The sequence below is a fragment of the Carassius auratus genome, chromosome 12 (assembly GCF_003368295.1).
Source record: "Carassius auratus strain Wakin chromosome 12, ASM336829v1, whole genome shotgun sequence".
In the NCBI taxonomy this organism is placed as follows: Eukaryota; Metazoa; Chordata; class Actinopteri; order Cypriniformes; family Cyprinidae; genus Carassius; species Carassius auratus.
Genome location: NC_039254.1, coordinates 16,241,629 through 16,252,968, shown reverse-complemented (window position 1 = coordinate 16,252,968; position 11,340 = coordinate 16,241,629). Strand labels below are relative to the sequence as shown.

The window sequence follows — 11,340 nt, the reverse complement described above, 5'->3', positions numbered from 1 at the left end:
GCAATTCATATTAATCAAAAATTAAGTTTTTATATACTCACGGAAGGAAATTTACAAAATATCTTCATTGTATACGACATTTACTTAATTATTTTTGACAAAAAAAGAAAAAATGTAAATTATGACAATGTATTTTTGTAACGAATATACCTGTGCTACTTAATGACTGGCTTTGTGATCCAGGGTCACGTGTATATGTTCACACGCACATAAACTGACTTTTCCTTATTATATGCAATAACTAAAATGTAATTACTACTATGTTTTTCAGTGTATTATTTTCAGTGTATTATTCTGTATAATGCTTGTCAGTTGTATCGTGTAGCTAGCACACTCTGCTGTAACCTATGATTGTGGACTGTAGCCTATAATCAGGCTTCTTCATAATGAGGCTGTCACTCTTTCTTTCATCACATGTTTTTCCAGCGCGCGCGGTTCGTGTAGTTTACTCCTCTCCTCCTGTCCAGAGAGTGCGAGCCTGCAGCCAGTAATGATCCCAGCATCCCTGCCGACACGACCACAACACCACCCTATCTTTCTTTGAATGCGCATTTAAACGCCACACACCGGAATATTATCGAGCTTTCATTAGAATCGTCTGAGAGACTGTTTATTCTAATGGACTGAGAGCGAACGTGCTGGAACCGCGCGCTGTGAGTAGCTCTTTATTTATCTTATATATGTGTGATATTTGTATTGAGCAACGTCTGAATTATTATACTATTTATTTGTTTATGTTTATTGGAGACACCGTCCTTTAATTATTGAGGAAACAAAGGGCTTAATCCCGACCTAAGGTGAATTGCACCTGTGTTATTGGATGCTTGAGGACAAAGAACCGCTTTACGCTGTGCATCGTTATTAATTCATCTCTAAATTCGTCATTATAGCGCATCTCATATATTAAGTAGGGACTAAATTATGTATTTTACACGCTCTTGTCCTTTCTCTCTCTCTTTCTATCCCTCCTCCATACGTCTCTTATTTTCCCCACGGCTTTGTCTATATGCCCTCATGTTTTCGTGAGAGAATCCAGTGCTTATTATTGACTGGCATCACAGTATTTACCGTGAAAATTGTACGATTTTTCGTTTGTTTAATTGTAAAATGTAACCATTTTATTAGTAAAACGAGAATAAAGAAAAACAAATAATATCCTAGCAGAAAATTGCATCATTTTCCGTTAAGTTTACAGACGTTTTTTTCCTTCAACCCTTAAACACAACACTATTCAAAATAGGATAAAACACCTGTAAAGAAAAAAAGAAAGACAATAGGCAGGGAATTCCTAAATTTTATCAAGGTAGCCACATTGGGACTTAAATGCATAATTGAATAAATGTGATGAAAAGTATATTTACAATTGATTCAGAATCTTTATTAATTTTGCTGAAATAATGAATGTTATAACATCTGTGTCTGTAATCGAGGTCAGTTTCATGACCTACATATCTAGGTCAAGAGATTAAAATGAGTTAAACGAGCATGCGTGTTAATGAACAAGCTATTGCAATGATAAAATGATCTAAGAAAGCAGATGAGATGTTTTTGTGGGGAAGAATAGCTCTGGGATGCTGAACCGTGAGGGATGTGATGTGTGTAGATGACACCATGAGCTGGAGTGTGAGTTTGCATCTCATCATGCATTTCTGTGCACTCACGCCGACGGTAATGAGATTCATCCCCTGTGCACATAAATCTCACAAATCTTCTCCTGTTTTTAGCCACACGGGACGCCGTCTGAACATCAACGCAACGCTGCCCACATTGGCACCCTCCGCCGTCTCGATGGAAACCGAGTACCATCAGGCATCGCTGGGCTCTCTGGTTTGTACCCATGATGGAGAGCCGACCAGCTGCCAGACCCCGGGCCCTGTGACACACCAGCCGGGGACCACCGGGGTCGGATCGGACTCCTTCCCATGTCTGCGCCCCCTCGCTTTCCCCCAGCAGTCCAAGGAGGAGGCGCGGCGCTCGGGAGAGGTCACCGTTATGGTCAAGGAGAAAGCAGAGAGTGGTAGTTCATCATTTCATCAATAACATGTCAATATGGGAGGGTTTTATGAGGAAGGAGGGATAAGAATAATTGAAAGAAAGTGAAATGTGGCCAAGTATAGTGACCCATGCTCAGAATTAGTGCTCTGCATTTATCTCATCCAAAGTGCAGACACACAGCAGGCCACAACTTCCCCAACGACTTCCACGACTTGATTTGAAAGCATCTCCTCTGTCACACTACAGTCATTTGCATGCAGCAATCAGGATAATGACTTTAAAAATGGCACATAATTAAACAGGCAAACAATGGAAATGTTTTCAGAGCACAAATATTGCAAAAAGTCAAAAGAAAAAAAGAACTTAAATGACTGTAAAACCAAAACCAAATTGGTGTTTAGTATTATTTGCATAATTTGAATGAGCTTTTTTGTATTTGTATGTTTTCATGTTAATTTTAGCTTGTATTAATACATCTCTTATGTGCTTTTAAGCTTTATATGTGACCTGGACCTCAAAACCAGTCTTAAGTCACTGGGATGTATTTGTAGCAATATAAAAATAAAAAAAAAACACTGTATGCCAAATATTGTCCTCCTAACAAACCATACTTCAATGGAAAGATTTTTTATCCAGCTTTCAGATAATCATATGTATATATCTATAAATTGACACTTTAGACTGGTTTTGTGGTTCAGGGTCACACACACAATATGTATAAACACACACACACACACACAGTATACAGTATGTTTTTCTATTAAGTGTTAGTTTACTTTTATTAACTGTATCTATTTTGTATTTTATTTTTAGCTTAATTGTAATTCTTTAACAATAATAACAAATCCGTATCAAATATTAATTTAAATACTAACTTTTTTTAAGTTTACATTTTTAATCTAATGTTTTCTTTTTACTTTTGTCTTTTATTATGTATTTAAATTATTTTTAATAGTCTTAATTAACAATAACAACAATGAACCAAACTGATTTCGTATTCAAAAGCAGCTGTGAATTCAATGCATTCCATCCCAGTTTCAGCTCTAGGAGTTGTTATGGTGAACTTTCTTCTCATTCTGTGTTTTTTTAGAGCTTACTAGTTCTTTTTTTAACTGAAAACCGCTTCATTAGCCACATATTCTAAAATAAAAACAGAAATCTGACAGTTACAGGTCACTACAGTCACTGTAGAGCCACTAAAACCAGAAATAGACCGTCCTAGAATAGAATATCATTAAATATATCAAACGCTAGGTAACAAAATAAAAAAAGAGCAATTCCCTATAGAGGTACATTCTGTCCCCACATTTTAAATATCTAGGGCATATATATATATATATATATATATATATATATGAAGAGTTCAGATGCAAAAGCCTCTAAATGCCATCTGAAATTTTCATCTAAAATTGGGATTTTTATCAGGCTCCTATATTTATGTTCAGTTATTTCACTTTAATAGTCTGGCAAAGGACCTGCACATTGCCATTAAAGTAAAATGACTCAACCTAAGCATAGGAGCTTGATAAAAATCCTAATTTTAGATGCAAATTTCAAATGGCATTTAGAGGCTTTTGCATCTGAACTCTTCATATACACACACACACACACATACATGCACGTATTTGTGTATGCATATATAACTATATGATGCATACTTTCAGGATTTTATAAGCAAATAGCTTTAAAAGCTAAAAGTGAGAATGATTAATTCAGAAAGCACTTCCTAGCAGCACTGTTTGCCGCAGAGCAAATCCGATGATTGTAAATAATGCACAGGCTCTTCTGAGGGGCATTTCTTTGTTACTAACCACTGAATGATTGAGAGCTGGCAGTGGACGAGCTCAATAACCCATGACCACTCAATGTTTATTGTGGCTCGATGATGCTCTGATGAGTTCGTCTGAGGTTAAGAGCGAGATATTTTACTTCCCTTATGTTACAGTTGCTGAGTCTGTGTCGTAAATACTCCTAAGTAAATTAAAGTTGTGCATCCTAATTAGAATTGCTAAAGGGGCTTCCTGACAGGAGGGGCTGGAAGGCATGACAGAGATTAGTGAACTGATTGCATTGGTGGCTATTTAATTAAAGTTGGTTTCAAGAGCACAACATCCGATGTTTCTATCAGAATCACATGTGGAGGAAAACATGGTGAGACAAACAGTAATGATAACAGACAACTAGAAAAAGAGAAAATTATAGTCTGTCAGGGATTATTTAAATGAATGTGCACATTATATAAAATAATTGTTTTATTGTATACTGCCAGTCAAATGTTTGGAAACGTTATTGTTTTTGGCTCGTTAATATTTTTGCTCACCAAAACGGCATTCACTGAATTCTTAAAATCTAATTTATTCCTGTGATCAAAGAAATGTCATCATCTTTGCTCCAGTTTTCAGTGTCATGTGATCTTTGAGAAGTTGTTCATAATGTGCTGATGCTAAATAATTACTGATGTTCAGTTATTAATAATAGTTCTTATTAGTAATGTTGAAACCAGTTTTTGTTGCTTAATCATTTTTAAATATTTAATTGACCTTTTTTCAGTATTATGTGATGATTAGAAAGTTCAAAAGAACAGCGTTTATTTAAATTTAAATCTATAAATCTTTTTTTGCATTATATGTCTTTACGTTCACTTTTGATCAATTTAAAGGTGCTGTAGGGAACTTTTGTAAAAATATATTTTTTACATATTTATTAAACCTGTCATTTTGTCCTGACAGTAGAATATGAGACAGATAATCTGTGAAAAAATCAAGCTCCTCTGGCTCCTCCCAGTGTCCTATTGCCATTTGCAGAAATACATCGCTCCCGGTAAAAAAATAACCAATCAGTTGCTGCGGTCCATAACTTTGTTTGTGTTCAAAATGTAGAAAAATGTATATAATAAGCGAGTACACCATGAATCCATTTTCCAAACCGTGTTTTTGGCTTGTCCTGAATCACTAGGGTGCACCTATAATAAGTGTTTATATTCGGACTATTTTAGATTTCTTCGGGGGTAACGCGGCGGAGTAACCCAGTACCTTTGTGATTCTTCATAGACATAAACAGAGAGAAGTAGTTCCGGCTACGATGTTCTTCCGCAAGACGCAAGCAGTTCTGTTTATTAACCGCTAGAGCGTCAAAAGTTCCCTACCGCAGCTTTAATGCATAATTTCTAAATATATTTGTTCTTTTTTATTATTGATAATAATCAGAAATGTTTCTTGAGCAGCGAAATAATGATACAGCTTCAATCACAGGAATGAAATTACATTACACAATTTATATTCAAATAGAAAACAGTTGTTTTGAATAGTAAAGATATTTCACATATTATTATATTTTAATCAAATAAATACAGCCTTGTTGAGCATGAGACCATAAGTCTTTCAAAAACATTATTCCAAACTATTGACTCGTACAGTGTGAACTCTGTAAGACCTTCCTAAAGTGACTAATTAAATTAGTATTTTAGTCTCAGCATTTTTGTCTTCTCACATCCTCTCTTTCTTTTGGCAGCTGATAGGATCTGTTCATCCCTGAATGATGCTGCTGCCTCCAAACCCATCCTCTCGTCTCCTCCTCGCCGGCATCATTCTCTCCCTCACTCTCACCATCCACATGTGGGCCGTACCCGGATGGGCAGCCGCTCCAGCTCCATCGCCTACACAGCCTTCTCCCCACGGCCCTCCATATCACGCCACTCCAGCATCGCCACCAACCCCCCGATGGACCGCTCCAAACCCAAAGACTACCTCATCCTCGCCGTCATTGCCTGCTTCTGTCCTGTCTGGCCAATCAACATTGTGGGATTTGTTTACTCCATCATGGTATGTAGAGCCTGGGCCCTTTGAGTCATTCTACACACAGAAAAGACACACAGACTACTTTAGATGTACCTTTAAGATACCAATATGGACTCGTTAGGTACAAAAGTGTGTCTTTTGAAAAGGTACCACCCTAGCGACAGCTTTTGTACCCTTTTTTTTGAGAGTGCAGGGTGTCGTTCGTGTCCCTAATACACTTTTAGTATATATCATTTTAACAATGACTAGCAAACACTGTGTTAAGATACATTTTGATATATTTATAAAAAATTTATAAATATTATATATTATATATTGATGATATATAGCAATATAAGAAATAATATATTATATCATTGATATAATAATAATGTAATAAAATATAGATTTTATAACTTTTTTTTTTTAGTCTGTTCCCAGCCAGTTAGCAAATATACACATTTTAATGATGATAAAACATATGGATAGAAAATATGGTCATAAGAGCTTGCATTTTATCAAATTTTAGTATCATAATTTTTTTATTTTTTTTGGTTATTATGAATTATAAATAATAATTATGAATTATAAATGTATACATTTCATTTTAATTTTAGGTGAAGTTTTAGTAATTCTGTTGTTCTTGTTTTATTTATTTTTTGTTTAAATTATTTAAGCACAGCAAGATAATTCCAGTAAAATTTTTGCAAATCTTTCCTTTTTTATCAACTTTTTCTTTTCTTCAATTGTACAAAATGTATAATATGAGCGAGTACATCACGAATCCACTTTCCAAACTGTGTTTTGGCTTCTCCTAAATCACTACGCCACACCTATAATACATTTTTAATACAGTCAAATATCATTGCATTATTATTATTGGATATTTACTGAAATATAATTATATACTGTATAAATATCTGATATATAACTTATGATAACATAATATAGAATATGTAATATAGAACCTTGTTACTTCTCTGGAAGAATAATTGAATTCTAATATAATACATTTATTTTAATAATTTGTCTTTGACTGATATTTACAAGTATTATACACGTCTAATAGAATGTTTAAAATTACAAAAATCTAAAGAAATTACAATAAAAGAAAAGAAAAGGCAGTTGTCTGTGTAGAAATATCAAATGGAGATGCAAAATACCTTTTTCCCTCAGCATAACAGACTGAATTTTTCATTGTGTGCTACAGTGTTGAATATGTAATGGACTTTAATGGAAGCTCAGATCTCACTGTCATGTTGTGTTAGTCGAGGAACAGTCTGGAGCAGGGGAACATCGACGGAGCGAGACGACTGGGTCGCGTGGCCAAGCTGCTCTCGGTGGTCTCTCTGCTGGGAGGAGCCATCATCATCGTAGCATGTGCTGTGAATCTGTCAAGTAAGCCATCTCTAACCTCTCCAACCGAGCCTCGTGGGACTTTCTCCTCCTCGTAGTCACACATGAAATATGCTTCCCAGTGCTGTAAATGTATGCAGAGCGGATTATCTGAATCATAACTCTATATATAGGACATCTAAGTAGGTCAGGAAGCAGAGAATCCTTTGTGACTGGAGACTTTCTTTCTTTTCTGTTCTTTTGAAGTGTTTAAATACTGCTACTTTTTCCCAATGGACTTGCAGCCTTTTCTTCTACGGTTGGGAAAAATGTTTTACAAAGCTGTGGGTGATTAGAGGACATTTACACGGAATGCATTTAATTACTTGAATAATAAAGTATGAATGAATTACAAATGACGCCAGACTTGATCTAGCGACAGACCAATGTTTTAGATTATTATATGAAACATTAATGGAACACAAACATTGATGTGACTAACAGAATCCAGTCTAATCTCTCCCCTGATCTCTCTCATCACATTTACTTCCATTATGTGACATATTTCAGAGTGAAAGCACATTTAGTGAAAAGGACAGGACTGGATTTAATCCTTTGGGAATTGATTGGATTATGAAAAGTGACGTCAACAAAAAGCAATGGAAAAAAGCTGAGAGCAATTTATTACTTGCTGATGTGTGTGCGTGTATGTGTGTGTGTGTGTGTGTGTGTGTGTGTGTGTGTGTGTGTGTGTGTGTGTGTGTGTGTGTGCGTGCGTGCGCGTGCGTGCGTGTGTGCGTGCGTGTGCGTGTGTGTAAATCAGATCTGCATTTTTCTGAAGGATCATGTGACACTTAAGACTAAAGTAATGATGCTAAAAAATTCAACCTTGCATCGCAGGTATAAATTAAATTTTCAAATATAATTTTTACCAATATTTCACAATAATTTTTTTTTTTAATCAAATAAATACAGCCTTGATGAGCATATGAGACTTGTTTCAGAAACATCTAAAAATCCTCCGACCCTCAAACATTTGAATGGTATTGTACATTTTTAACAGAGCATCAACAAGTGCTTTTAGTGCTTTAACAAGGTTAAAAGGCATCCCAGAATGCAATTTATAAAAGTGAGAAGAGAAGAATCTAGACAGAGAAGGAGCTCAAATATAAGACAGTAATGAGAGTGCAGTGTCCAGTTTTGTGAGTTATTATTTAACACCAGTAACATGATTTATTTGTGATTTGCAGTTAATGTGAAATCCTGAGAGGGTTGAGCGTGCCACAGAATCCAGCTTTACATCAGACCACTGACCCGAACACCACGGCCCATTTCTTTTGCCCCACTGCTGCTGTGACGGCAATCGCAACACAGAGAGCAATCGCTAATCGGATGACATTGCTCTCTAAAGAGAACCATTGGGAATCTGCACCAGCATGCCATCCTTCAAACAGATGGAGCAAGATACTTCACTGAAGTCAGAGTTTGTTTCCTTGAATCTCACTCCGAGGCTGTTGGAGTCTCTCTCCTAAACTCTAGCTCACGCTCTTAAAGACCGGCTGCACTCATGCGCTCTCACGGAGGAGGATTGCTGCTGAAGCAGAAGTATTTTTCCTCCTCCAGAAGCAGAAATCAAGCCAAACTAATATACAGACAGGGGTTTGTCAGATTATTCCTACCGATGAGAATCACACGCCAGTCGCTCTGAAGATTGTCAAGTGGCTCACATGAGATGAAGTGGATCTCCTCAGTCGAGAGAAAACTGGAGTCGTGATCACATCCTTATATTAGAGACCATTTTGACAACATTTGTTCAGTTTAAAAACTTCAGAGACCCTTTATGAGAAGATCACCTGTGAGTAAAGAGGAGAGATATCTCAGTAACATGTCCTTGTGTACTCTACATTTCAAAAAAGGGACATTTGAAATCATGATACCGTTTGTAATTATTCTTTGTTGTCCATTTAACTTTTTCAAATGACAATCAGATCTTTCTTTTTTTCTTTTCATTTGCCTTTTTCTCAAGTAAATTCGACTGTTCTTGAACGTGACACATGTGTAATCATGCTTGCACAAAATGTAGCTAAAAAACCTAAAACTGTGTTTTGGACAACAAAATATTGCAACCGAAAATCATCCACAGCCTTTTTGATGAAGCAATACGCAAACACTCACAGGCAAAATGCATTTTCACCACATAGTAAAAGTGTTTCTGGTAATTATAATATTTATAAAAACATACTGTGTCTGCTGCAAACCTTTGTATTGATCTGTGTTGCTGGGTTATTTATATACACTGTGTCATTTGAAATATCTGTAGCTAAATGTAGCCGAATCACAACCGATTCTGCAATATTGTATTAAATAGACGTTGTGTTAATGAACCCGTCCTGTAGATCCAAATGGGACATTTGACTGGTGATACTGATGAGTCTATGAGCTCTGGGATCTGGAGGCATGACAGAGATTGGTGATCAGTAGGCTTTAGGTTTTGAATTGTTTATAAAGAGGAATGTAAGACAATGGGTTTATAACGAGGGGCAGTGATGTCATCATTCTCTGCTTGTGAATGGATGTAGCTTTTGTGCATTTCACTTCTGTTTAGATTCAAATGGTACTGCGTATGCAATATTAGAAAACTTGTGATATGTGATGATTATATTTATGGTAGGTCCAGTTGGTTAAATCCATGCATTTCTTTATATCTTTTTTTTTTAATGGTTTATAATGCATCACTGTATTTCTCCTATTACTCTTTTGGCACACGATGATGAATACTTAAACATTAGTTTCAATCCACCCCGAGAGAATGATAAAGAGCTGAAACTTATGAAATATTTAGCTACTAAACATTGTGTACTTATTTTTGCATGCAACCCTTCACTCTCAAATATTTTGATAGTCTTGTAAGAAGCACTCTTTCCCTCTATGTATGTATCCTCCGCAGGGAAACCCAATAAAGCGTTAGAAGGATGTGAAACAGCGGTGGATTGTCTCTGTTGTCTGACTGCTGGATTGTTCTCTGTCCTCAGTTATTAGTTGGACTTGGTCTGAAGCTTCTGTTGCCAGGGATACCATCTGCCTCTCTTCAGGTGTGAGACGCGTGAGAATTAGACTGGACATACTGAAGACAGCATGGAGAAAACAGGGTAAAAACTGAGTTATATATAGATGTATTCCCGTTCTCGGAGACAGGAGAAGAGCACAGAAATGAAATCCTTGCTCAGAATTGCTGCATTTAAAATGCACAAGGAATAAACATAAGAATAAAAAAAAAAACATAAAATAAATCTGATGGATGCATGGATGGATGAATAGATAGATAGATTTGACCTTGTGGGGACATTTATTAGGTCCCCATGAGGAAAGAATCTTGTAAATACAGAATGAAAATCTAAAAATGTAGAAAGTTTCCGGTGAGTGTTAGGTTTAGGTGTAGAGCTGGCGTATGGCAATAGAAATTACAGTTTGTACAGTATAAAAACCACCCATAAAACATGGAGGTGTGTGTGTGTACAGATCACAAATCCTGAATATGGGACACCATGCATACTTGACCTCACGTATCGTCCTTTCCTTTCCGTTTTGATCTAAACTAACCAGAACCAACACAGATGACAACCCAACACTGTTAGATAGATGTTTTATATTTATGTTATATGAAAGAACCAACAGAAGGTCAGAATGTGAGAGTGAGTGAAAGAAAAAACAGATGGCCGCCACTGTGCAGTGAAGCAAACGGTGAAGGGGTGGAAGGAGAAAGTCTCAAGGGATGAGGAGTATAGGCAGCCAGGAGGGAAGAGATATTTAATGAGGAACCACATTCTACCATCTAAATCTGCTGCATTTGATGAGTAAAATTATCTAACGCTGTCAGAATGATCCGCACACTGAACGGATGATGAATGAGATCAGTGTGTGAGCTGCAGTTTCACTTCATCCAGTAAGATGCGGAGGTCACAGCTGCGTTTGTGCCAAACACAACTCCCATCATTCAGTATTTATTAAACTGGAAATCCTGACAGACTCATGGGGGAAAAAAAGCTTTTCTCAAGCTCGTTCCCTCCTCTCGTGCAGAATCCGATCAGCTGGATTTCTAAGTTGGATGTTGCATTACTAAGCACAAATGAATACTGCAGGATTCCTGAGCCAAAGTGTATGACACCCAAATCTCAAACAAACTCTCAACAGTGCACCCAGAGCAATATGAGACCCATGCTCTGCTTCTGTAGGG

At 36.6% G+C, this 11,340-nt stretch overlaps 1 protein-coding gene across 1 annotated transcript; it reads left to right on the top strand.

The window, feature by feature from the left end:
* Window positions 1-381: 381 nt before the first annotated feature.
* On the top strand, window positions 382-10,281 carry prrt2 (proline-rich transmembrane protein 2). Its single transcript, XM_026277268.1, has 5 exons — window positions 382-653; window positions 1,725-2,017; window positions 5,506-5,816; window positions 7,040-7,169; window positions 8,357-10,281. The coding sequence occupies exons 2-5, from the start codon at window positions 1,789-1,791 to the stop codon at window positions 8,371-8,373; spliced, it is 687 nt and encodes a 228-aa protein (XP_026133053.1). The 5' UTR covers window positions 382-653; window positions 1,725-1,788; the 3' UTR covers window positions 8,374-10,281.
* Window positions 10,282-11,340: the final 1,059 nt, after the last annotated feature.